This window comes from Camellia sinensis, chromosome 12 (assembly GCF_055761805.1).
Source record: "Camellia sinensis isolate YWXY chromosome 12, ASM5576180v1, whole genome shotgun sequence".
In the NCBI taxonomy this organism is placed as follows: domain Eukaryota; kingdom Viridiplantae; phylum Streptophyta; class Magnoliopsida; order Ericales; family Theaceae; genus Camellia; species Camellia sinensis.
In genome coordinates this window covers 107,629,544-107,657,271 of record NC_138972.1, presented here as the reverse complement: position 1 = coordinate 107,657,271, position 27,728 = coordinate 107,629,544, and the positions used below count along the sequence as shown (strand labels likewise).

Here is a 27,728-nt window from a genome sequence, read left to right as displayed (position 1 = left end):
CCTACTCCACTAAACCCACTACACCACTACCACCTCCACTTCACCTACTCCACCTACCACCTCCACTTTACCTACTCCATCTACCACCTACTACCACCTACTCTTCTATATATAGGAATCATTGTAGCATTCAATAATTCAACAATTACAAATATCAATATAAATCAATCAATAATACAATTCTCTATTTCTCTTTATACATTAAATTTCTACAAAAAGTTAGAATAATATAGAGAATTTATTCATTATTGTTATGTTCCTTTATTTCTGAATGTTCTAATTAGAATTAGAATTTAAATCCTCATAACTTGCAATTTTGCACAGCACTAGAGTTAGAACGTTTCAATGTGTCTTTTACAGGTGTCATAGAGGCAAAAACACGTGATAGTTGTACAGCATCTGGACAATTGGAAATCATTTACTATGAAGTTGAGGTTCAAGCTGGAAATTCTTGAACTTGAAAATTATTTTATGTGCACCATATAGGAAGAGGTGTGATTGCCACCTAGAGTCTCCTCTGAGCTAAAAGAAAGAAAATTGCCTATAGAAGAGTGTAAGGATGTCTGACTGATACTTAGGGCCAGGGACAGCAAGAATTGTAGTATCCTTCATAATATTTGTAAGAATACAATAGAGAACAAAATTGAAGCATATTATAGACCCATGGGGTGTAAATCAATGCATTTCAAATCATTTTGATATATCATTGCCGTTCTAAGACCACAACTACAATAATGCCTCGTATGGACAAAGGGGTTAGGTACACACGCTAGGAGCAATACTGAGTTGTTATATTTGTAATTTAAAAGCATTATTTAATCTAAGTATAATAATGAATTGAAGTGGCATAAACTAATTTCTTCAATGAACAATATTTATTGTGGAATATCAATAATTAGTCTAATCTTCAACTTCGGATTAACAGCAAATAGATGTCGCAAAAAAAACAGAGAAGCAAATTATTCAATGGTTTCTTATTGGGCATTAACTAACTGTTACCAACAATAATAGTCCTTAAGAAAATCTACCATTGTGTCATGAATTTGCAGTCAATCCTCCAGCCAACATGAAAACTGATGACATTCACCATTCATTTATTAAGTTAATAAAAAACACAGATGTCACGACTTACTGGATCCCAAACTAATAACTGGCGTACTAATCGCAAAGCCCAAACATTAGGAAACCTGCACAAATTGAGAAACAAGCTTATGACAAACCAAAATTACCAGTGAATATAAAATATAGTTGTTATATAAAAATTTATTATTAGAAACTGACCCTATTTTGAGAGGATCTCTACTCTTTATTTGCTGGGAAAAATACTCTTCAGAGCATTTCCAGGAAGCTGGTGAAAATGCAGCCTGGTTTCAAAGCAATGTACTTGCATGAGTATTACATGTGAAAAACTAATGAACATCTTACCCTTTTAAAGCATAATTACATGGAAATGAATTTCTAGATGAATTAGTTGATCAGAATGATAAATTATATTTGTCTGTAATTTGTCTCCACGTTACCAAGAAATCTTTTGATTCAAGCAGATGTACCCATTCATGTCTGAAATATTCATAAATCTGTTATTTTTTGCTTAACCAGCCAATTAAAATTACATAAGTTTGTGAATAATTAACAGGGACTCCAACACTGCAAGTCTGAGCCTCACAGTTGAGTACTGGATTGGCAAATATGTTAATTTAATTACAAGATTTACGAGGGGAAGGACAATAAGCACGAAAGACATGAATCAGGATTAGATCCTATTCATCTTAAAAGATTATAAGCAAATCCTAGAAAAGATTTAACAATCATATTTCTCAACATCCTCAATCCTGTGATATGCCTTCTTTTTATATTAATTTCAGTTTCCAACTCCAATTTTTCAGCATGGATATAAGACAATAAATTGACCATAAAATCTACATATTAGCAACTATACAAGTTTGTCATATCATGCAAATAATAAAACCCATAATATATTGCCTAAAGAAAGCAAAAAATATGTCTGCACATTGTTTATGTGAGAGATAGAGCAAGAGTTTAGCTTCATCAAACTAAATTGTCTTTGAAACCCAAGTAGCAACAAAATTTTATAAAAGATGGTGTACTCACCCCACCCTTTGTACCCGAAATGCGATGATTTTTTGAGGAACTCCCAGGAATTAAGATGCACAGTTCCATGAATGATCGGAGTCTGGCACCATCAAATGCACCATTAATAATCATTCTCAAAAACCAAGCTAAAGGAAGGTAATCCATTCTATTTATATCATATGAATGATATCCTATCCTCAACATGGATTCAGAATAAATTTCCAACAGCCGAAAACTTGCACTACAATATTTGTCAAGATCTAGTTTGTAACGATCCAAGTTTCCACTACAAAATCAACAAGCTCTTCCTCCATCATTTTTCAAACATAATGCCTTACAATGGCAAACCAAAACAGTAAAATCATAGATTCCTTAGCAATGCATACAAAAGTAGTCGCCAACTATTTCACTTTGTGAGAGACAATATTGACACTTGAATGTTCCAGGGCTTGTGTACTATTTTAGAGATCCTATACAACATACAAGTTCTAAGTTCACGCACGACAATGTCTGCTGATTACTATAAAGCACTGGTAGCAAGGAAATCCTAAATGAACAAAGCAACAAATATACATAAACCTCAGTGCAATAAAACCTTAAATCAATGAGCAGATGATTAATCAAGGATGAATTCCTACTATCAAGGCATTATTATAAGTAGCATATGCATGACCAAACAGTCCTTTTTGTCTTGATGCTCGGGGAACCAACATAGATTCAAAAAAGGGTAGAAAAGACAGACGAACAACCTTGCATGTCCCCAATGCAGAAGAATAGGTGGACTAGAAAATACTGTCCATATTATGAAAACTAAGGATACTGAAAGCCCTATTTATATTCCAATTTCAAATGTCAATGCTGCCAGTCAAATAAATGTTTCAGTGAATTTTTTTTTTTTTATATGCACATGATCAATTCTCACATGCAATTCTATCTAATCCCCCTCTTCTAATGTCAATAAGCCAGGTTAAATTCCACTTAAATTAGAAAGGCAAATGCACAATATTTAAGAAAGTGAGCAGATTAAAAGGGAGAATGTACTTCAATAATATTGTATGGCCATCAGACGGTTAACTGCATGATCTATTACATCTAAACTAGAAGAAATCTAACTAATCTCACAAAAAACCAAAATAAGTCAGTGATCTCCACCACAAGCGCCCCAATCTTGCCTCACTTGTTACAAACATCAAGTCCCATTGCCTTCGTTTGACTCTTCAGCTGAATGTAGAAGAGTAGCAAAACCGAAGCACCAAATTTTTCCACAAAGTTTCATTTGCACAACAGAGAGCATTCCACTTAAAGGTATTAAATCCATAAGACAAGAGGAAGGCCAAAAAGAACTTGGGTCAGAGCATTTAGGAAAAATATGATGGACTCTTGTCTAACAGAGGATATTGCCCTACATACAACCAAGTGGCAAAGCAAAATTTTTGTAGCCAACCAAGTAGCTGATATACAAAGCCTTGTTTTATTATAAAACCCCGTGGCAAGAATGTAGGACATAATGCCAGTTGGTGTCCAAATTTATACTTTCTATGCTAAACATCTCACAAGCATAACTGACAGTGACATCTATGTTCCCAGATTTTCTAATTAACCAACAAAATGTATGAAAATGAACTTTACACTGTTCTGAAGTTAACAAATTGTTGCATCAAAACTACTATGCCTTGGAGCTATTTTACAATTTATTGGCTGGACGTATTTACATGATTAATTGGTGCACGTTTAGTGATCCAATTCAACAAAATATATATATTTTTTTTTAAAAAGAAAAAGAAAAAAAAAAGACACACATTGTACATGTCACAGACTCATATGTAATGTATCACAAATAACCTTTCATTCAAGTGAATGGATAGTTGTCACCTACGAAGTACGGACACTTCTAAAAAGAAGGTGTATCCATGTCGTGTCGTGTATGTGTTGGACACTTCCCGACACTTGTCCAACATTCATCTAAATGTGTCTTATTTATAATAATAATAAAAATTTAGACTCGAACACTCCTTGGAAGCTCAAAATTATGTATTTTGTGTGTGTCCCTCACGTGTCGTGTCTTACATTTTTTGAAAATTTCTGTGTCCCTGTGTCCGTGTCCATGCTTCTTAGGTTGTCACAGAGAACCTTTCATGCGTAATTGAGTGCATTATTAAAAAGATTCATAATTGTTCATTGCCAAATTCCAAGGAGAAGAATTAGAGTACTAAACTATTAGCCAGTAAAAGCTTTCATGCTACTCATTGGCAGGACTCACTTATGTGCAAGCTCCTTTAAGCCATCATTCCAACCTTCAAGATGTTGGTCTAAAAGAACACGTGTTAAGGCGCTTATCTGAAACACATCTGGTGATCCTAAAATCAATTCCAAGAACACAACACCTGCGCTCCACATGTCATACCTATCACAAAAAACAATGGTTGCAGAAAATCAGCCAATCAAATATAAACAGAAGTACACAACTTGAAAAAATGGAGCAGCAGCCTTATTTTTTGCAATATTCCATCTTTAGGCTTAATTTGAAAGTGCGCCTTACTATTTACAGGTTTAGAAATAAAAAAAAAAAGAGCAGAAGATATTCTTATATAAGAACCAATATAGCTAAATCTTGAAATTAATCAATTGGAAAGTAACATACTTCAAAGTTGTCTGCATTTGTCCCTTGTACCAGCTAGCATTTAGAAGAGCTTCTGGAGGAGTATACTCATATGTTTGTTCCGCTCTGGCAAAACACAAAAATAGATGGAAATTAGTGCATTAAGACAAGACAAGTAGATATCTTTGTTTCATAAATTATCACATATCCTTCACAACTTATGGTGTACGACCACAAATATGGAAGGATCTACAAGTCCAACAACTACATGATGGCAGACAATGGTCAATCACAAACTCACATTTGATGTGAGATCAATAAAAACTTTAAAGGAGACGTAATGTATTACAATCAAGCTGATGTAAGGAGTTGTGTGTAGCTAGTTGTTATGTTAGTTGCCAATAATAGGGGTGTAGAGACCTCCCAACCAACTTTTGGTCATTTGAAATTGTATTACAAAGCTTGAGCTCTTGTATCCCCATAAGACATTTCTCACTCTAGATTTCTTCTCTCTTTGGCTCTTCATCACAAGCATGACCCAGCCCCACACTTCCTCACAGCTGGTGGGAACATGATTACAGCTTTCCAATATAAAATTGGTCTTATAACTCAACTTGATGGAGCTACAACAAAAGGATGAGGATCTAAAACAAGCAATCCACACATATACACTTATAAGAAGTGTTAAAATCCACCTATTCTCCACCTACTTCACCCACTTAAACCTACTCTACTAAACCTAACCCACTACACCACTACCACCTCACCTACTCCACTAAACCTAACCCACTACACCACTACCACCTCCACTTTACCTACTCCTTACCTACTACACACTCACCCTCTTCTATATATAGGAATCATGAATCATTGTAATAAAAACAACAAACATTCAACAATCAATAATACAATCATTTCTCTTTATACATTAAATTTCTACATGGTATCAGAGCTGGTTTAGAACTTAGTATTTTCGCTTCCCCGGCGGGCGGCAACCTCACCTTAGCCGCCCGCCGGGCCTCAACCTAGTCCGCTAAAATTGTTTACACATACCTTTACTCTTCTTCACCACCACATGTCCAAACCAGCCGCTGACTGTCCTCATCTCCCTCAGGCAGGTCCTCAGCATCACTTTCCTCATCATTTTCTTCCTGATCCTTCCTGCCAGAAACATCATCAGCAGCTCCTTCCTGAGGCTTTGAACTCCCTTCTAGTTCAACATTTTGTGATTTGATCAGAGATGTCGAAATGTTTGGTTCTGGTCTGCTGTTTTCTCTCTCTATTGACTTGCGTGGCTCTTGGCAACGTTGTCTTGATTGGAAACAACGTTACCTTGTCTTTCGAGGACATCGAAGCTAGCTTCGCTCCAGCTGTAAAAGGGTCTGGGGAATGCGGCACATTGTATTTGGCTGAGCCTTTGGATGCATGCTCACCCTTGAGAAAGGTTGATTCAACTGTAAAGGGCACTTGTTCCCCATTTGTATTGATTGTCAGAGGAGCATGTAGCTTTGAGGATAAAGTTAGAAAAGCACTTTCCTTTCTTGCCCGAAGAAACAGTAAAAATCCCCAAATCACACTGGGAGAGAGAGCATCAAAGAATCTGAGACATGGAAGCTGCTGTTTCGATCCGGAAAACCCTAATGTTGATGGTGCTTGGGCTCAAGAGGCAACTAGCAAGAATGCTTTGGTTATTGATTCTGTGAAGCTCGCTACTGAGTTCTTGGCTGCAACAGGAACATTTGTTACCAAAGTTTTCAGATCTCAGGATTACAGTGATGTCCTCTGCTGCCTTAGACAGCTTTTTTGAAAAGGTTGAAGTGGATAAACCAGCTTTTCCATTCTCAAATATTCTCCATCCAACACCATCATCACCTACCACCGCCCAAACATTCTTTATCTTATATATATATATATATATTTATTATAATATATTTCCCCTATCCCTACCATTGTTAGTGATCATCACCCGTTTTCTATTATTTTATTATTATTATTATTTTTTTTATATTTCACCAAAAAAAAAAAAAAAAATCACACCGATGTTTTTTCATATCACCCATCCACAAATATTTTTATCTATTTTCTTTATCCATTGTTTTATTTTTTATTTTATTTTTATTATTACACAAAACAACCACACAACATAACACCAACAACATTCCACAACCTTGTCATTTTATTCATATCAGGGGATCAACCCCGATCACAATTTTACACCAAAAAAAAAAAAAAAAAAAAAAAAAACAAACAATAACCACATCCACAGGCAAGATTTTTCTTCTCTACTCTGCCGCCGGTCTTTTCTTTTTGCCTCCGTCCTGGACAGTCCTTGACGGTGCTGCCTCCGTGTTTCCCACGCCGCCGAGCACGTTCACAACTCCACTCTGCTCCTCCACTACAGCATATGGCGGCCCTCCAAATCGGAACATAACGGAGGCCTTCCGCTTCAGCTCCTTGTTTTCTGTCTTTAGCACACTTATCTCTGCTCGCGCATCTTTATACATGCGTTGGAGCAGAGCCAGCTGGGAGTTTAACTGCTGCACCTCATTTGCCCTACTCTGCAGCCGGTTCGACAAATTTGTAACCGCAATCATGGTTTCCACACATGACTTTAATGTATACTGATTGGCTTCCACATCCGACTGCACTGCCATTCTTTGCTCCACAGACCGCATCGGAAAGTTCAGCGGAGTAAACTCCGGGGCACTCGGTTGAGGTTCCAGTGCCACCGCTCCAGTTCTCTCTCTTGTTGACTCGTTGAGGTCGGGAAAGAGGGTGAGCAGTCCACGGGAAGACGAGGCCATTTTCTGGGCAACAAAGTGTTACAGACTATCTCTCTCAGCACAAGGAACTCTCTTTCTCAGCAACACGAAGGATTTTTCAGAGGTTTCTCTCAGTTTTTCTCTGCCTCAGCCTCTGCCTTCGTCTTGGTTATATAGCCAAGGCAGCCACGCGTATCGCGCGCCACTTGACGCCAGACGACAAACGGGCGCACCAGCCAAGGCACTCACGTGCCTCGCCATCATGTCCAGCACATCTTTTTATGACTTGGGCTCGCCTTTTGATGGCACGCCTTTTTATGGATTGGGCACGCCTTTTGATGGCACGCCTTTTGAAAGATTGGGCACACCTTTTGAGGGTGCGACTTTTTAAGGGTCCGACAAGACTCTGTAAACTGTCCCGACATTGATTCCGGTTAGTTTCTACAAGGGTCCGACAAGACTCTATAAACTGTCCCGACATTGATTCCGGTTAGCTCCTTTATGGGTCCGACAAGACTCTGTAAACTGTCCCGACATTGATTCCGGTTAGTTTCTACAAGGGTCCAGCAAGACTCCGTAAACTGTCACCACAACTGTCACAACATTGTCTGCTGCAACGGTCCGACATGACCCCATAAACTGTCTTCTACATCGGTCTGACACCGCCATCCAGTGTCCTCTACACCGTTATGACACCACCATACAGTGTCCTCTACATGGTTATGACACCCCCATACAGTGTCCTCTACAACGTTATGACACCACCATCCAGTGTCTTCACCAATGGTCTGACACGACCATACAGTGTCTCTTATCCTCTTTTATTTTTATATATTTTCTTGTTTTGTTACTCTCTCCAAACTCAAGGACTCAAGTTGGTTAGTTCCTATCCCCCTTGAGTTTGCGGGGGGCTGTTAAAATCCACCTATTCTCCACCTACTTCACCCACTTAAACCTACTCTACTAAACCTAACCCACTACACCACTACCACCTCACCTACTCCACTAAACCTAACCCACTACACCACTACCACCTCCACTTCACCTACTCCTTACCTACTACACACTCACCCTCTTCTATATATAGGAATCATGAATCATTGTAATAAAAACAACAAACATTCAACAATCAATAATACAATCATTTCTCTTTATACATTAAATTTCTACAAGAAGATATTGCACTATACTCCAAGTCCAGAAGACTCTTCAGATTCAGCTAGCTACACTTTGTAGAGAAGCGTGTCCTCAACCAATTGAAGAGCCGGTGGTCATTTGCAAAAAGACAACCTGACTTGCATTTAACAAGAAAAATCTACAAAGCAGTAAGTCCCCACCTGAAGTGAGATTGTGGTGATGAATTAATTGGTAGAATTACGATTTTCTGATGGCACAAGTTTGAGAAAATGGGTCTTCTTAATTAAAGAAAGTAGGCAAAAGCTTACTTATGTTCATGATCTAATAGAAAAACCAATCAGCGGAATGAATCGGCTAAATCAATACTAAGGCCTCGTTTGGGAGCCCTCCTTTTTAGTCAAAAAGTCAAAAAGTTATTAAATTAGCCAAAAAGCTAACAACCCATACCAAAAAGTCAAAGATTCTCTTTTCTCTCTACTTTTTGCACATCTTTTCGTAAAAAGCCAAAAAGTCATTCCAAACATACTAGTTTTTTTTAACTCATATTTTAGCCAAATAGCCAAAAAGTTACTATATTAGCCTGTTCCCAAACGAGGCCTAACGAGGCCTAAGACCATCGTTTTTCATGATAGCCATTGCTGAGCAGTTATGTTCTCCGGAGCAGCTTGAACATTTTAGATATCATGTGACAGGCAAAATTTGTCCACAGATGTACATAGAATGGCAGTAGAGAAGGCCTCATACCTAGAAGGTCCCACTGAACCATATAAATGCTTCATGGTGAACACATCCATCGCACTACCGAAGTCAATTATGCGCCTAAAATATTAAGAGGGGAAAAACATAAATAACAATAATGTAGAAAAGCAAAAACAAAAATGCCTCATTTTCCAATAAAAATGAAATTCGCCAGAAAATATGATGGGAAAATCAATTTCTGGCGGTTGATAGAATATTTAACAACATAAAGAACTAAAATAAAAGGCATGCACATCAACTTCACTGGAGTTGCTATAAATTCAACATAGGGTATTCAATATTGAAGTGATACATGGAATAGAATCTAGCACAGCTACATCATATGGAATCAGTCAATCACCGAAATATTAAAATGTTGAGAAGGTTCAGCCCAAAATATTGTTATGCATCAACAAGATAAGTATATCATTATGGGATCATGAGTTGTAGCATAGACCCAAAAACAAGAAAGTATCTACTACAGAGTTGCATTATTAGATGGGGGCCAACCTTTGAACATGGAAATGTCATGACAGTAACATTAGCTACCACAACCGTTACGTAACGGTTGCAGCCGCTTTTTAAAACCTTGGTTATGAACCAAATTGGTTATGAATCCTTGTGATTGAAATTTTAAGCGCATGCCATATGCACCATTTTTCCTTTTCGAAAAACAATAAAAATGAGATTCAAGTCGTAGTAGAAGAAAATAAATAAATGCTTCAAAAAGTAGCAAAAAAAAAAATGACGAAAATTTTAATAGATGTAAGTGGGCTAACACGGAGATAATGAGAGTTAAAGGTGCTAGATGATGCTCTTTATACAAGATTAGACATAATCAATTTCTATATTATCGATTTTTATTAGATAAAAGAAATGCACTAAATTGAGAGAAGCGATGAAGGTTTCAGCAATTAGAGTCACTCTTTAGCTACGTTACATGGACTCAGGAACGAGTGTCGGGTGTAGATATGTATCTAGGCATCGGACTCAGCAAACCTCTAAATGAGGGACATGCGGGTACGTCTAAAAAGTACCCAAAAATTAGACACGGATATGTGCATACGGCCAAACAAGGATGTGTTAAAAAAATATTAGGTACTTTTCTGATAAAGTTGCAATAATTTATGGCTCAGAATAAAAACATATTTTTATGATGATGCTACACATTTGTAGTTAAAAAATATTGAACAAAAAATATAAATAACATTATTAAAAAAAAATGAATAATTGAATGTCCATGGATATAAGTTAAATTCCAACTTGATTAGTATTAGGCCCAAACATGAGAAGCTCATGTAAAAGCCAACCAGCCCAATAACCTTATAATTTTTATTATAAGGCCCATTTTATTAACAGACCAAAGTGTATCCTAAATATGCCCAAAAGCCCAAATGCACCAAACCCTTTAATATAACCCTAGCAACCATCAACGAAGATGAATACAGAAGACGGAGATGACAAACAACGACGACGACGATGAGGTTGCGAGCCATGTGTTCTCTCCTCCTCCTCCATTGTTGTTGTTGTGAAAAATAGAAAAGAAAATCAACCATATCTTTTGTATTTAGTCGTATTTCCCACCCGTAGGCAAAACTTGAATCACCAGGTCAAACTAAAGCATGAGAAGTTAGATTGGTTGTATGAAGTCCTCAACCAACTGATGGGTAGCGAAGGTGAGAAGGATTTTACAGCAGGATTTTGTGAGAAGGTAGTCATATGGATGTTAGTTCCTTCATACTGGCCCTGTTTGGTAGAGCTGTGGGAAAGTGCTTATAGCTTATACCTAAACAGCTTATAGCTTATAACTATGAACATAAGCTGATTTCTGACTTATAAATTAAGCATCTCCTGCCCCACTCAAAGAATAAGCTGATTTCTGACTTCCAAAAAGCTATAAGCTATAAGCTATAAGCTAAACCAAACACATCAAAATAGCTTAAATTAAGCTGAAAGCTGAAATAAGCTGCTTTTAAGTTCTGCCAAACAGGCACACTAAAGAGGGAGGTTCCTTTGCATTTTGGTTGGTGAAGGTAGGAAATGGTGGTCTTCTTGCCAAAGAATAAAGGGCATCCTCTTTGAGGGATGTGGCTAAGGAGTTGTCGAAACTCAAGGTGCAGAAGAAACCAGCCAAGGTGAAAGTGGTTGATCCTTTACGCAAGTGCCTGAAATGGTGTATTGGCCACCAAATCAAAGCCCTTCTAGACTATGGTTACAAGGGGAAAAGAGAGTAATAAATTCTATTGATGCCAAGAGAACTATACATTTCTTGGAAAGAGATTTGATGGGGAGGGTAGTGGACTAGTGTTAGCATCTTCTACTTGAAGGATGCATGGTTGGCATTTGTGGCACCTTGCGCCTATGTCCAACCAAGACCATAGCATGATGGTGGCATGCCAAGACAACAAGGTGGGAGCATGATAAGTGTTGTGCGGCAGCAACACTCAACCCTTGGCCAAAGTGTGGGTAGCATGGCACAGATGCAAGGCATTAATATGACCTGAATGTGGGCTACAACATACTTTGGGGGTTGAACACAATCAGTGGGCAAGACTTAGTCTAGTGGCCAAGGCAACCAATTTCGTGGCTAGCTTGATGGGGCAGACTGCAAGGCAGTTATTGACAGTTATGCATGTATGTTAGAGGCAATTACCTTTGTTGGGGCAAAGACAATGCAAGGTTGAAAATCAAGAGGCAAAGCTAGAAGTTAGGAGCAATTACTGGCAGTTATCCACGGATTGTTTCTAAGTCCCTAGGCAATTAGGGGTGTCAACTGCCATGCCACTTGGCATGCTTTCCTTGTATTGTTGGTTGTCATTTTGTAACTGATTGTAAGCCTATATTAAGCACGGCCATGGAACTCAAAAATTCACTCTAGTGTTTTGAGAGTCTCCATTGGCATTCCTTTGTATTGTTGGTACAATAATAAAGGTTAGGAATTTCCTGTAAATTGTGTTACCTTCTCTCTTACTTATTCAAACTCGTAGTGTGGATGTGTGTTGGAAAATGGTTGAGATAAGTGTTGGAACTTAGTGCCATCACAAGACTAGAAATTTATACTCTGAAAATAGTGTTGTGATAATAAGTCTAATACTGACCAAGGGAAAAAGAGTATGAAGGCTTAGCACAAGAATGACCCAGAGAAAGTAAGCCACCCAGGTTCATTGATCAACACATGCCTAAATAAATTGGGGGGGGGGGGGGGGAAGATGTATAAGGATCTTAAAGATGCATAGTTCGACCCTTTTTGGACAGAGAGCCAGTAAACAATTAACACCCAAATTCAACTCAACAAACCCTTGTTCCAACTCTTTAACGTCAGCTATGGATCTTATTTCACCATTCCGCTCAACCCCATTCTAGATTAAATTAACACTGTCGACACCAAAAGAATTGTAATTAATGTAGAATAAACAAATCTAGTGCCATTGAAGAACTTCACCTGATAAGACACATCTGCCCAAGAGTAAATCACTACTCTCTAGCCAAAAATAGGGAAGGAAAAAAAAAAAGTAACCTACAAAAACATGACTTGTTCTCTTTATTTTCAAGTTGAAATATCATCACAATAGAAGTAAGAACTCAGTTGTCCACCAGCTGCATCGTGAAGGTAATAAATATACCAAGGATTTTTATGAAACATCTCAAAAAATAATACATAATTGCAGCCACCATTAGGTTCAAATAAGAAGCTACTGGTCTGCCAAGTTGAATAAAGGAGAGAGGAAAATAAGAATGCTTTTTTCAGGGAAATGAAGCCTGCACAAAGCAAATCTGAGAAATGAAAATGGAAGGGAGGGGAAAAAACTAATTGATGTGTTTAGCATATTATTGAAATTAAATGACTGATAAACCTATAGCTTGTATGGACAGTGAGTTGCAGTTGAAGGTGCTGCAGTTACAATTGTGTCCTGAAGTTCAACTCAAAATGGGTCAGTACAATCGTTGGTTTGGATTCCTGAAATGCCAACTCCACTCTTGATTCATAAATAGTAAGTACATATTTTAACCATGTTGATTCTGGATTAGGGGTTCAGTTAAACAGACTTAACAGAAGAACAGCACTTGAGATAAGGCGGCTTTAGCCCAATCACAAGTTAACCTCATGCTTAAATACTTCAAATATTTCATTCAGGAGTCAACAAGTAGAAGCTCACAACCTGTAGCAAAAGTGTCCTACAAAGAAGAAAAAAGAAAGTCAAATACTATAACAGGAAGACACAATCTGAGTACATTTTTGTTGTGTATTTCTTATCTCCACTTGGAATTCCCTTCAAGCATCTCCCAGAGTCCTGATCTTCAAAGCAAATGACCATGTTCTCTTCAAGAACAAACACAGATATGTTCTTAGTTAGCAAATTACAAAAAGAATACAATTTCCATTGGGTAATCTGAAGGCCTGATTGAAAAACAAAGGAAAAGTTTCAAGAAGTAGAGAAATTATGGGGGGAAAAGTCCAACGATAAGGCAAACATCCCCAAAAAGCAAAAAGGGATGGAGCAGTTTATCAATGTACTTTATCAAAGAATGTCTCTAACAGAAATGAAAAGACACAGCATTGAAAATCGCTTCCGCAAAAACTTGAGAATACAAATAATGAAAAACTACCGTTTTATAGGCTTTTAATACTGTAGTGTATAATCATCGAAAATGCAATGATTGGAATCTGAAAACATTACTGGCATAATTATTCCAGTATGACTTTCAGAAGCCAACTGTTACTCCCGCATCGTCATCTTTAACTTTCTAATTTCAGCTTTGACTAATCAAGGGCAGTTGATCAATATCTTACAACTAAAAAATCATTTTGTTTTAATTTTACATCAAGATCATCTGCACCGTATAAAGGTTGTAATGTCCTCACCAGGTTTAATATCCCTGTGGGTGATATTGCGATCATGACAGGATTTAAGTGCCATCAACTGAGAAAAGAAAAAGAAAGTACATCAGCTAGTCATATTGAAGAACGAATTAAGAACATAACTCTAGGAAATGAATCAATTTTCAGCTGCATAAAGCAGAAAGAAAACAACAGAAATTTTGAAAATAAAGCCATAGTGACACACTTCCACAAACTAAAAGATTGTGATCAGTTAGCATAAAAATTACATTTATAAGCATATTCACTATTTCAGAGCTTTAAGCTGACAATAGAACCAAATAATGAGTTTATGCATGATTGTAGTCATAGATTTTTAAAGTGTTTCAGATACACTGGTACTAGTGTTATAAAGTTTTTGTTTTAAAAAGGGATCTTTTCCTTAAATATGCCAACTAACTTTTAACATTGATACCACAGCCCCGTCCTGTGGCCATCATGCAGCGGAGTAATTATTCATATTCCAGGTATGAAGTTTAACTTCTTAAAAGTTCGGTCATCTAGTTTCTTGCAAAGAATCATGTGCACAGATGATGAGGCATCAATCCCAGCAAGCCAAGGCAACAATTCACACAAGACAAAGGTATGAAAACTAGAAGGCCATCATCCTAATAAAGGATCATCATAATAGAAAACACATCTAGGCTTGTATAAACCATTAAAGTTTTCAAGATAAATGGATGCCCAAGTTACAAATGATGGTACAAGAATCATCTGTGAACCATATAGACATACCAATTGCCATATAAGGTTCCGCATTTCCTCCTGTCCTGCCTCGGTCATCTTCAACCCATGCCACCATTTTGATGGATGCAGTACCTGGACATGTTTTGTGTGTTCATCCCTTGCATCATCAGCATTATTTTCAATTTCTTCCGCTGTGTACAAAATCTTTGACAAGGACACACCTTCGTGACGAAATACAAGCCATATGTCATTAGATCGAGACTCAAAAAACTCTACATATCTTGCAATATGGTTCACACCTTCTTCAAAGGCAACTCTCTGCAGTCTATTTCTGTTTCGGGATATACTATCAAAATTCCATGCATCCCCAATCTCCTGAGCAACTGAGTCATTTGTTTTTGAAAGATCATACAAAACTGATTGAGATTCTTTTGAGACTGACTCTGATTTTCCAGTTGACAGAAAACCTCCTAGAAATGAAGAGGCATTTAAGAAGACTTCACCAAAATGCTTCTCCCGTAGGCCACTTAAGTAAACACTGGTCCCTCTCTCCACCTATTTGCAGAATTGCAGTAACTAATCATTTCATGCTATACAAATTAGTGAATTATAAAAAGTGAACAAAAACTATTCTCAATCAAATCTCCGTAAGAAAAATAACACAAAGATTAATATACATTACAATCTGAAGGCAGCATGAAACTACTTATGTTGTGTCCCTCAAGGTGATGAGCACAAAAGCGTAGAAACAGATCATCTTTTAGGATTTGGGTTTCAAAACCTAAAATAGGGTTTGTAACCATTTCTTGTGGAGTTGTGGGTACCTGTATAACTAGGGCTGTTTAAAATAACCATTTCCAAAATAACTTTGGGCTGCCATATACAAACTAGTTGTTATTATTAACTATTTAAAAGAACAATAGAGAAGAGATCATGCCCTCCCTAACTAAAATTTCAGACGTCGAATAACAATTACAAAACATTTAACATCAGCAACATGAGTAAAATCTCAGTATTGGAAAGAGGAAGGGAGGTGGCGGTGGTCGATGGTGGGGAAGGGAAGTAGAGAAATATGGGTGGAGAGAGAAGAAGAAGAAGAAGAAGAAGAAGAAGAAGAAGAAGAAGAAGAAGAAGAAGAAGAATAGGAGATCAAATGCGGAGGCTGCATGTAAATGGCCGAAAGTTTTTAGTGAGATTCATAATCTGACCGATGTGGCATTTTATGATTGGCTTCCATAAACTCATGAGTTCACGGGAAAGCCATGAGAAAGTTAATCTCATATTATATATGTGTGAGTATATATATATGTAAGCAAATACTAAGAAGTGCCCCAGGGGAATTGTTTAGCATCAGGATTAGTGTGAAATGTGTCTTGGAAATATGTGAAAAAGTCAAAAAGTGTTTTGAATTCACTGATAAATGTTTTGATTTCAATAAAAAGTTGTGTTCTTCACTTTTTCTTCTTTTTTCCATTTTATTTTATTTTATTTTTGTGTTATTTCTTTGTACCCTAGGGACACTTGTTAACAAGACCCATATATGTATACGTTTAGGAAAATTATATTTGCACACCACAAGAAATCTCAGTACACACTATTTGTGGTGTTCGGATATAAACTTCCAAACAAAAATCAAATGTTCAGACATAAAGATATGAACAAAAATAAATTGTTCAAATATACATTCCGTTCAGTTGTTTAGTTTTTGTTCACTTTTTATACAAAAATAAAGAGAGGAATAGCCAATTTTTTTTCAACAAAAATCACATGAGGCTTTTTTGGCTATTTTTGAACGACTAGGGAGTAAAGTGGATTTTGCCCTATTCTTTTTACCTTCCTCTTATTCATTCTAGTTCTTCCCTTTATATGGGCACATTAGAACATACCTTATTTTAACAATAACCAAGCATCCCTAATCTATTTCATAAAAAACACAAGGCCTGACTCTTCATTAGACTAATGAAATTTAAAAGGTTTCCATTAACAAGAGACAACCAATCAACAATTTTGGGTGGAATCGGTTGCCATCAATAGAATTATCTTTTCCTTCTCAAGGGGCAAAAACGGGATACCATAACTGGAAATATGGGATGGTATTAGGTACCACATCATTGGATTGGATACAGGGGTGCACAATGGCTTCCCTTATTCACAAGTGGACCCCTTCTTAACCTAAGAGCCAAATGGGAGTGTGCATAAAGTTCGAAACAAAAGTTAAATCCTTAAGAGATGATATGGATAAACTATGAAGATTCAACCTGTGATGCAAATCAAATATGAATTTGCCCAGAAATTGAGAAAGAAGTCCTAATTTTCTTGAAATTAGGTAGTGTTCAGTTCTCTGGAATGAAGGTGGAATGGAATGATCATTCAATTGAATGTCTATTCTCATGTTTGGTTCACCAAAAAATGATGAAAAATGTTTTGCAAATGGAATTATTATTGACCAGTACAAGGAAATGATCATTCCATGTGAAGACTAGAGAATAATCATTCCATTCTATTCTAGTAAACCAAACGCAGCATTATGGTTTAGTGAGAAAATAGAGCTTAGCTCTGCAAATCACTTCATTAATTGTCCAAAAACCGAGTACCAATGGCAGTTAGCCCCTTATTTCTAGCTATAGGCTAACCACTAACACAACTAACACTTGGATAGTTGTAGAATAGTTATACAAGAGCTAGAACTGAAGCAATACAGAGAAACAAACAGTTATTCATAGTAAAATCCAACTGCATAAACTTCAACATGATCTAATTGAATTACTTACCATTATACGCTTTAGAATGAACAAGTCATCATCAGGAGCACCATAGTAAAAATCACGAGCAGATGAGTTTGCTTGGGAATTTCTATCATAATTGTCAAGGTGAATAGTATTAAATGAACATTTTCCGTTTTTTAGGCCACCATTGGAAGCATTGCTGCCTTCAGTACAATTCCAATTAAATGCCAGCCATACTTCTCCAAATGCTCCACGACCAAACCGTTTCTTTAGAATGTACCTTATAACAATAAAAGCTCAATTACATTAATGGCCCTTCCTAAAAGAAGAGAAAGGGGGCAAAAAAAAAAAAGTACTAAATTCACATATACAATGAGCAGAAAATTGGATAAGTATGGTTGAATAATCATAATTGTGGATTACATCACAAAAAAAAAAAAAAATGAACACCAACTTATTCTATGTTTGGGATTGGAGAAGTCTCCAAACTCTTCATAATCCTTCATTGACTCTACTGATATTAATCTTTTCGAGGGAATTTAGTGTTATAAGCCCCCACATACTTATGGTATACAAAGGTGTAAAATATATTGATGTATATTATTGATTGATGTATTACAAGATTGTTGTGTCTATTACAATTACAAAGGGTTCCTTATATAGATGTAGGTGTAGTGGAGTAGGTGGTGGTAGGTGAGTGTAGTAGGTGAGTGTGTGGTAGGTGATGGGAAGTGTGTGGTAGGTGATGGTAAATTCTAACAGCCCCCCGCAAACTCAAGGAGGATAGAAACTAACCAACTTGAGTTTGGAGAGAGGAACAAAACAAGAAAATACATAAAAATAAAATAAAAAAAAGATAGGAGACACTGTATGGTCGTGTCAGACCGTTGGTGAAGACACTGAAAGGTGGTGCCATAACGTGATAGAGGACACTGGATGGGTGTGCCATAACGGTGTAGAGGACACTGGATGGTGGTGTCATAACGGTGTAGAGGACACTGTAGGGTGGTGTCATAACGGTGTAGAGGACACTGTATGGTGGTGTCATAACGTTGTAGAGGACACTGAATGGTGGTGTCATAACGTTGTAGAGGACACTGGAGGCTAACCGGAATCAATGTCGGGACAGTTTATGGGGTCATGTCGGACCGTTGTAAAAGGGGCACCCTCAAAAGGCGTGTCATCAAAAGGCGTGTCATCAAAAGGCGTGCCATGAAAAGGCGTGCCAGGTTGTCGGCGTCAAAAGGCGCGCGATGCGCGTGGCTGCCTCTGTGTCATGGTCTTTATAAACCGAAGCGGAGGAGGCAGAAACTGAGACAGAAAAACTGAGAGAAATCTCTGAAAAATTCTTCGTTCTGCTTAGAAAGAGAGGTTTTGCTGAGAAGAAACTCTGTAACACTCTCTATAACACTCTGTTGCCCAGAAAAAATGGCTTCGTCTTCCCGCGGGCTGCTCACCCTCTTTCCCGACCTCAACGAGTCCACAGGAGAGAGAACTGGTGCGGTGGCCAGTGAACCTCAACCAAACACCGCTGGGTATACTCCGTTGAACTTTCCGATGCGGTCTGTGGAGCAAAGAATGGCAGGGCTGTCGGATGTGGAGGCCAATCAGTATACTTTGAAGGCATGTGTGGAAAGCATGACGGCGGTCACAAATTTGTCGAACCGGCTGCAGAGTAGAACAAATGAGGTGCAGCATTTAAACTCCCAGCTGGCTCTGCTCCAACGCATGTATAAGGATGCGCGAGCAGAGATCAGTGTGCTAAAGGCAGAAAACAAGGAGTTGAAGCGGAAGGCCACCGTGATGTTCCGATTTGGAGGGCCGCCATATGCTGCAGTGGAGGAGCAGGGAGTAGTGATCGTGCCTAGTGGAGCGGGAAACACGGAAGCAACACCGTCAAGGGCCGCCCAGGACGGAGGCAAGAAGAAGAGACCTGCAGCAGAGTAGAGAAGAAAAATCCTGCCTGTGGATGTGTTTTTTTTTTTTTTTTTTTTTTTTTTTTTTTTTTTTTATGTAAAATGGTGATCGGGGTCGATCCCGGAGATGAATAAAATAGGGTGTGTTGTGCAAATGTGTAATTTTTTTTATTTATTTATTTATTTATTTTTTGTTTGTTTGTTTTTTTTTTTTTGTTTGTTTGTTTAAATAAAATAAAAGAAAGGAAAAGAAGGGGGACAAAGCAAGTTGTGTGCCGTGTTGTTTTTGTTTCAAAAGAGGAAGTAAAATAATAATAAAAAAAAAAAGTTGAGTGGAAAGAATGAAAAAGAAAAAAGATGGTGGAATGGCTCAGATATGTCTTGGCCAAAAGTCTTTTGAAGGAAAATAATAAAAAAAGAAAAAGAAAGTTGAGTGGAAAGAATAAAAAAGAAAAAAAAAAGATGGTGGAGATTTACAGGTGGGATTTACAGGTTGGCTTGGTCGTGAGTGGGGAACAGCAAAGGAATGAAAAAGAAAAAGAAAGAGAGAGAGAGAGTGGGGGGAAGCCATCTCAGGGTACATCTGGGTATCACCACATGTACAAGGAGTACCGTGATACCACACTGAATAGTGCTGCTTGGCGTCACCTTCTTAAGCTCCCTCAGAAAATACCAGAACTTGGACTCTCTATTCCGTGAGCGACCCATCCCTTCCGCTTTGTGGTCTTAAGACGATGGCACAATGTGAGGAAATCAATGGCCGAAGAAGACGACGAAGCTTCTGTTCCATCCAAATGCGAGGCCATCTTGGGCCCCGACCCAGATTCGGAACTGTGGTTCTGGGCACGAACCGAAACGAGCCTCGGACTCGGAGGGTCGTTGTTGAAGAAAGCAAGGTTCAACGAGGTTCGATGAAAACAGGGAGAGATAGAGCGGTTGAGTGGGAGAGAACAGTGAGGGGACGATGAGAGAGAAGAGGGATTAGCTGCCATTGTTGAGAGGAGAGAGATTGAAAACAGTTTTGCTTTTGAAAAAACAGAGAGTAGCGGTGCTGGTTTGCTTCTTTTTTTTTTTTTTTTTTTTTTTTTTTTTTTTTTTGTGTTTCTGTTTTCTAATGATTTGTGGGGAGAGGGGTGGAAGTGTTGGCACTAACAGAGGCGCCGGAGATGGAGCGGAAAGTGGTGGTGGTGTCTTCGGAGTGGACGTTGGAGGAAGAGATACGGGTTGGGTCGGGTCTGACGTAGCAGAAGGAGTGACCCAGATCGGCGATGGGGTCGGAGATGACGAGGGACATGTCTTTTCTCCGACGAACTCCATCGTCGCGGGTGACGCACATGCTGAGTTTCCTTAAAACGTTACCCATCGGAAACGAAGCGAAATTGCAGAGCGAGAATCTCAGTGGTTTGAACGGTGTGCCTGAAATTTCATGGCAGAGAGAGACATGGGCTTCGGTGATGTAGCTTCTGGGTTAAGGGTTTTCGTGGCAGCGGATGGAAGGTATGTATAGAGGTCCGGCGGGCGGCCAAGGCGAGGCTGCCGCCCGCCGGTGAAGCGGAATTACTAAGTTGTTAACCTTGCTCTGATACCATGTAAAATATATTGATGTATATTATTGATTGATGTATTACAAGATTGTTGTGTCTATTACAATTACAAAGGGTTCCTTATATAGATGTAGGTGTAGTGGAGTAGGTGGTGGTAGGTGAGTGTAGTAGGTGAGTGTGTGGTAGGTGATGGGAAGTGTGTGGTAGGTGATGGTAAATTCTAACAAAAGGTTGCGACCCCCCTTTTTGGCACATTTGTGAATAATGGTTGTCAAAGAAAACGAAAAAATGACCAAAGATATGAGGTAGCTTAGTTGGTCAAATATCTTGATAGTTGTAAAGCAGATCCGGGACAGCCCATTGCCATAGGAATTTCCCCACTTCCTCCAAACCCCTGAAAGCTTCAAATTTCAAATGAATACATGTGTAAGGAAGTGGATGCCATTTAAAATTATTCAAAAGAGCAACCAGATTGGTGCCTTGAAACGGCATTAAAAACCTTCCACTATGTAACAACTTTGGGATGCTCAGGAGAGCAACGAATTAACTAAAAGAAAAAAAGGAAAGAAATTAACCTCGAGTCAGGCATAGCGTGCTCAGCTGATCCATAATCTGAACCATTATCATGGATAGGAATTGATTCAAGAAAACCAAGGAAACCAGCAAAGCCTTCAGGATTTATACATTTATCATTATCCCCGTTAACAGTCATCCCAAATTGCAAGCACATATTCTGGTCATTATACAAATTTAAAGGTCCACCTACAACAAAGCACAATTAATAGTGGCTCTACATACAAGCTGACGACAAAAATGTAAAATTGAAAGTTGCTACTGCCACAACATTTGATCTTGTGCATCTTTCTTTTATTTTATTTTGGTGAGAGAGAGAGAGAGAGCAGGGAAGATATAACTATTGCCAATAGTATTTCTCAACAAGCATTATAATTTACACATGCAAACGTGTACATAGTGTGAAATTAATTGTAGCAAAAGCAAATTACAGGAGCAACTCTACTTACCATAATGGTGATCAAGTGCATCAGGTAACGCCTGTGGTAAGTCATACATATCTTGGTGGTCGACCTTTTGAGCCCAGAATGTATAATCCACATTTTCATTAAGGTTCTCGGATAGATAAAAACAACCAACTGTTCCGTGCTTTCCTTCAACCTAAATCAAGATTGAAATCCAACAACATCCCTCTTATTGATGCCAAACCTTTAAATAAGAAAAATAGTCCATTCATCCAAAGAGACAATAGCAAGAAGAAAATAATCGAACTAAATTACTTCAACCACTTTTTACTTCTTAACAGTACAAAATAGATGAAACCATGGTTATCAGAATCCCGATCTGGATTGTAAGATCTCAAGATCCTACAATTCTAATTGGGCTAAATGATCTGGATCGCACTAGGATCTTAAATTTAGTAGGATCTCAAACTGATTATGATCCAAGCCATAAAATCGTGTAGAATTGCATCATGATCCCGATTCTACTACGATCCCAATCTTACCAAAAAAATATCTTATTATTTATTTCTTATATATGTATATCTATATAAGAAATTTGACTATAAATTCTTTCTAAAAACATCTCTTCTAATTTATGATAACATAAAAAATGCATTATATCAAATTAATCATTTTTCTTTAGTGATTTTACAATTATTTAACACACATTATCAATTTATCATTATAGATATTTATCATTTTATTTTACATTAAAAGTAGAATCTTACGATTCTCGATCCAATCCACAAATCCCTCCCAACGATTCTACCTAAGATCCCGATTTTAACAACATTCTAACTAAAACTAAAGCATTTTTTAAGAGAGTTAATATATCAGCCCCAGAAATTGCAGAAATCGTACAGTATACAGTACTTAAATCAGTCATTTTGCGACAAAGATATCTGTGGACAGCAAGGTAGGACCTAAGAAAAGTGAATGTCCAGTGCCAACAGGATTGCTACCAAAATCACAAGCAGGAATCATGGTATCTAGAAAAAAAGTTAGCTACAAAAGATCCTCTAATAATTAACACTCATGGGAAAATTAAAAATAATTAATTAGTAGAATTGTTGATATTTTCTCTGTGATTTTCAATGACAAAAAAATAGTTTTTAGTTATATAATTTTCAATATAATAACAGAATATGCATGCATATTTTGGAGGCAATGGACCTCATTCACAAAAGATATGTATTATATCAGATCTTGCGTATACAAAAACTCCTAACCCCCTTCTTTGTTACTCGTAAATTAACATTACTAATAATTCCTAAATAAAACGTATTATGTTCATGTTCATATTTCCACTTCAATAATTAATATCACAAGAAGAATTTTTCAAAATAAAATAAATATTAGTCATTAAGTAAAAATATTATTAATTATATAACATCAAACAAAGTTGGCTTCTCCAAAAATTACAAAGTGAAGACTGGTACCATATTAACTGTGGAAAACTTTTATTTTACCCATCTTTCATAGAGAATGAAAACTATATCAAGGGGGAAACAAAAAGGTTCAAAAGCAGAGGAGTAAAACGCCAGAAAGGGAGAAGACAAGAAAAAGGTTGGTAGAAAACAGGGCAAAGATACAAAGAGGGCAAAAGGCAATCAAAGGCCAACCAGAGTGGCTTGGAAAAATCTTGGGTGGAACATGCTATCAAAGAAGGCAATAGATCTTGTGTTTGAAACTTTTTAGATGAGTTGGTGATGAGCAGACAGTAGATCCTGTGTTTAAACCTCACAGCCTACCTGACAATTGTAATATTTGCACATGTTTGGCTAATTTATGGTTGGCCATACATGATGGGGCATGTTGATGAAACAAATAATAACCCTTTCTATAAGCTTTTAGATGAAATAGCGGTTAACAATTTAACAGTTACATACAATCAACTTGACTCAGGTCATTTTCTTTTTTAGCAACAAAATTCACCGACAAGAAAGAAAGAAGTTTATTCACATTTTCCATATCCAAATATAAATATGGAAGCGTTTTGAAATTGAAGGATAAATTTCTCTCTTTCTCTCTCTCATAACGAGGAAACATAGCCATACTACGCATGACTGGGTAAACCCCAGGTGCACACCTAAGTCACCTAATCCATTAAAATAGGCTGGTGAACCACGCTTCTGAACGTGGGTTCGTGAATTCTGTAACAAACCAGGCCAAATCCACAAATTCATTTAATCAAATGCATGAGTTTTCCGTGAATTTAATTTTTAAACTGCCAACACAGTGTCACATGTGGCAAATACAAGCAGGCCATTAGCCTTGTACAAGCCATAGGCGATGGAAGTGGCTTTTATAGAATTGAATGGCCTCAAACCATTCATCTTTAGTCAATGTGGGACAATGAAGTTTGATTCTTAGAGTGAACTTTTACAAAGCTGTGGAGGTGTCATCTGCTCTGCATATGCTATCAATGTGGGATGTGTTAAACAACAGTTAACTTCCAAGAACTTTAGCCCCAACCTTCACTAGACATATATTAATTTACATATATATAGGCACTCTATTGGTGCTCCCGCTCTCAAGATATTTTAATCAAAGGCATTTTGCACTCCCGCTCTCACTCCCACATGCCAAATCCGTGACTATCTTGAGACATGTGCACTAGGCTAGCCAAGCAAAAGCCTGTGTAGGTGGCCTTCAAATATTGCATGTGTGACAAATTGAACCCAAGCTTCAAGTAAGGAGAACAAGCACACTTACCACTAGTTAACATCCATTTTCCTAACTAACTTGAAAAGCACGAGATTGCCAAAAGACAAAACAAGAGAATTGCAAATGCTTGCCTTTAAGCCTTACCAATAACCTGTCAAACTTGGCCACAATTGGGTGAGCATGCTCCAAGTCTACGAGGACAAAATAAACAAGCACAAAATCTTCAGATTGAACACAGATTACGTTGCAGACATGAATAACAAGAAGAAAATATAAGAAAGTGGATCACGAGACAGTTAGTGTAAATACTTCATACTAGAATTATTTGCTAGAATATTTTACATAGCATGTACAATTAGCACCAAAATTTTCAAAGCATTTCCAATTATGAATTTTTATATTTAGTAAATAAATCAAATATTTTAAAATAGCAAAAAATATTTAAAATTAAATATAAAGGTGTAAATATTTTTCTCCTCATGGCGTTGAACATTTCACTACAAAGAATGAAACTTGCCCTCATTGAAAGGAAAATTGATATACTTTGCTTTAGTGATTGAGCTTTTCACTTGAGACTTAACTTTGCATTTTTTGTCGTTCATATACTTAATTTTTCCTATGGAAAATAGTTGCAAAAGAGGTTCTTTTTTATTTTTTATGTTTAAACCATCTACTAGACTAAGTTTGCAAGAGTCAAATACAAACTTTTTATATGCGTTCTCCTCATATGTTTATGCGCAAAAGGTGTACAAGAAGCTCCTAAAGGGTATGTCTTAAGACTGTGATGCTTAAGCCTTTTAGGAGTATAGCTTAAAAATCGAAACTTTGATGCGTTTTGCCTTAACCTTGCCTCAAGACGAGCATCAAGGTGAGCCTCAATAAAGTCTTTTAAAACTTTGATTAGCACCAGCACCACTCAGGACTAACAAGTTTCCCCATAAAAAAATGTTTTTTTGAAAAGTAAGTTTCTCCATATAAATGACTAGTGAAAAATATTACTAAGGACACACCTATAAATTAAACCTGCGCTTTCAAGTAGATGAGTGACAAAAACGAGAACTTAAAAGGTCTAGATGATTTCAGACACAATTTGAGTATATTTTAAAATTTAGACATTAAATGTCAAAATTGAAGTCACAAATTAAGATGAGAACCATAAAGAATGGCATAATTCATACGTAAACGAAGACCAATTCTTCATATGAGGATCTAGGTAGGCAAAATGAAATAAGAAAGTTTCATGGCATTGGTTCAGCATATACCCAATGTAGAAAAGAACAGGACAAAGGCATAACGTAAACATTTTACCACAACCAAAAAATTTATGTATTTCAAAAAAAAAAAAAAAAAAATCGATAGGAGGGGAATAGGGGAAGAGAAAATTGCATCACGCAGTGGTGAAACTTAAACCCTAGTAGTAGTAAGGGAATGCCTCATCCACCATGCCATTTTCTAAATAGGGCAGTGATTAGCTTGTTTTTCATCACAACCAAGATATATTATGACCTATGTTATTAACTCAGATACGTGTGTCAGGTGCGGGTATGTGTCAGAGTATCATTCATAAACACCAGGACACATCTAGATTTCATATCTTCTAAATAGTATTTATTAGGGTAAAATAACATTCACAAACTAATATAAAGCATGTTATACATTAAATGAAAGTCTTATCCATAATTATATAGTAAAATCAACTATTTATACATACTTATTGGGTGCATGTCCAACTAGACACATCGGACACGTATCTCATATCCATACCCAAGTGTTTGTATCAACTATTTATACATATTATTGGGTGCACATATGCATTGGACACAAGTTTTCCACTGTCTTCACAAATTTCAAAGAGTTCAAAACATAGATTATGACTAAACTTTTTTTGTTTCGATATTTTAAGACATGCCAAGGTGGATTCCAATATCCATACCCATAAAACATTTAACTAATTGGAAAGTTTAAGAATAGTGAAAGTTACCCGGCTCTTTCTCAATGAACTTCTGCACTCCAAAAGCCAACCAATCACTGTCTCCTCTATCCAACCTTTCCTTCAGCAAGGTTTGAGAAAAACCAGTTGATCTAAGTGGAACTACAACAGCTGCCATGTTATCTATACTACCTTTTTCTAATGCAGAATTCACTATGCAATCAGCTAACGAGTATGAGCACGACGCAGAAAGATCTGATCTCACAGTGCCATTATTATGAAACTCCCACAATAGATCACAAACACCCTGTGGGCTCAGCTTCTCAAAAATGCCATCAGATGCAACCACCAGGTAGCTGTCATTGGAAGTCAGAGGTTGCCAATCTGTCAGCTCTGGTGCAGATATAACGCCATAGCTGATATCATCCCAGAAAGAGACAAGATGAGCAACTTTCATTTTTTATATAGATATAAAATATTAAGTATCAGTGTAAAGTGAAAATAAAGCTCTTCAATGGTGAAGAGGCAAAACAACTCTTTTACCAACTCTTTTGTAAGTCAAGAAGAAATCAATCAGGAGGAAGAACCAAACCTCAAAATGAGAGTCTCACCTCACCTTTTAAAGGAAATATCACCAATAGCTCGTGAAACAGCCAACTGGCCATTAACTCGCGACACACCACCCCATTCAAGTACATGACCCCCAGCAGATTCCACCCGGGACCTTTCATCATCTCTGTCTGGATGATGATCTGTTGTCAGTTCCTTAGCAGAAAAATGAGCCAACCCATTGGAAACTGCCAATTTAGATCCATCATTGTATTTAATGGGTGGAATAGCACCATTATGTCTTCTTTGCCTGTATAACCTCAACAAAGTGGCTGCAATTTGCAAGAACTATAAAATAATCAACCTTTACCCTATAACAAACGAAATGAAGTCAAAAACTTGCTTTGCTAACCACGATATATTTTCAATCAAGCAAAGACATGATACCATGAACACACAGAACGAGCCAATGCATTTATGCCAT

At 37.3% G+C, this 27,728-nt stretch overlaps 1 protein-coding gene across 50 annotated transcripts in view; it reads right to left on the bottom strand.

Moving 5' to 3' along the window:
- Window positions 1–27,728, bottom strand: part of LOC114304710 (putative protein phosphatase 2C 51) — a 35,609-nt gene that overhangs the window by 4,565 nt on the left and 3,316 nt on the right. For 7 of the 50 annotated variants that reach the window (XR_014346970.1, XR_014346972.1, XR_014346971.1 and 4 more), the window contains exons 5-19: window positions 27,312–27,576; window positions 26,747–27,111; window positions 24,910–24,956; window positions 22,105–22,255; window positions 21,658–21,844; window positions 17,668–17,902; window positions 14,945–15,451; window positions 14,195–14,252; window positions 13,564–13,651; window positions 9,337–9,411; window positions 4,736–4,819; window positions 4,355–4,498; window positions 2,113–2,194; window positions 1,282–1,364; window positions 1,133–1,187 (exon numbers count right to left, since the gene is read on the bottom strand). Coding sequence is in view for 10 of the 50 variants with exons in the window: in XM_082899526.1 (XP_082755652.1) it covers window positions 1,133–1,187; window positions 1,282–1,364; window positions 2,113–2,194; window positions 4,355–4,498; window positions 4,736–4,819; window positions 9,337–9,411; window positions 13,564–13,651; window positions 14,195–14,252; window positions 14,945–15,451; window positions 17,668–17,902; window positions 21,658–21,844; window positions 22,105–22,255; window positions 24,910–24,956; window positions 26,747–27,111; window positions 27,312–27,576 (2,426 nt within the window). In the remaining 40 variants the exon portion in view is untranslated. Of the gene's footprint in view, window positions 1–1,132; window positions 1,188–1,281; window positions 1,365–2,112; window positions 2,195–4,309; window positions 4,499–4,735; window positions 4,820–9,336; window positions 9,412–13,184; window positions 13,652–14,194; window positions 14,253–14,944; window positions 15,452–17,667; window positions 17,903–21,657; window positions 21,845–22,104; window positions 22,256–24,909; window positions 24,957–26,746; window positions 27,112–27,311; window positions 27,593–27,728 lie in introns of all 50 variants that reach the window. The other 43 variants (XR_014346975.1, XR_014346977.1, XR_014346976.1 and 40 more) reach the window with 14 other exon arrangements.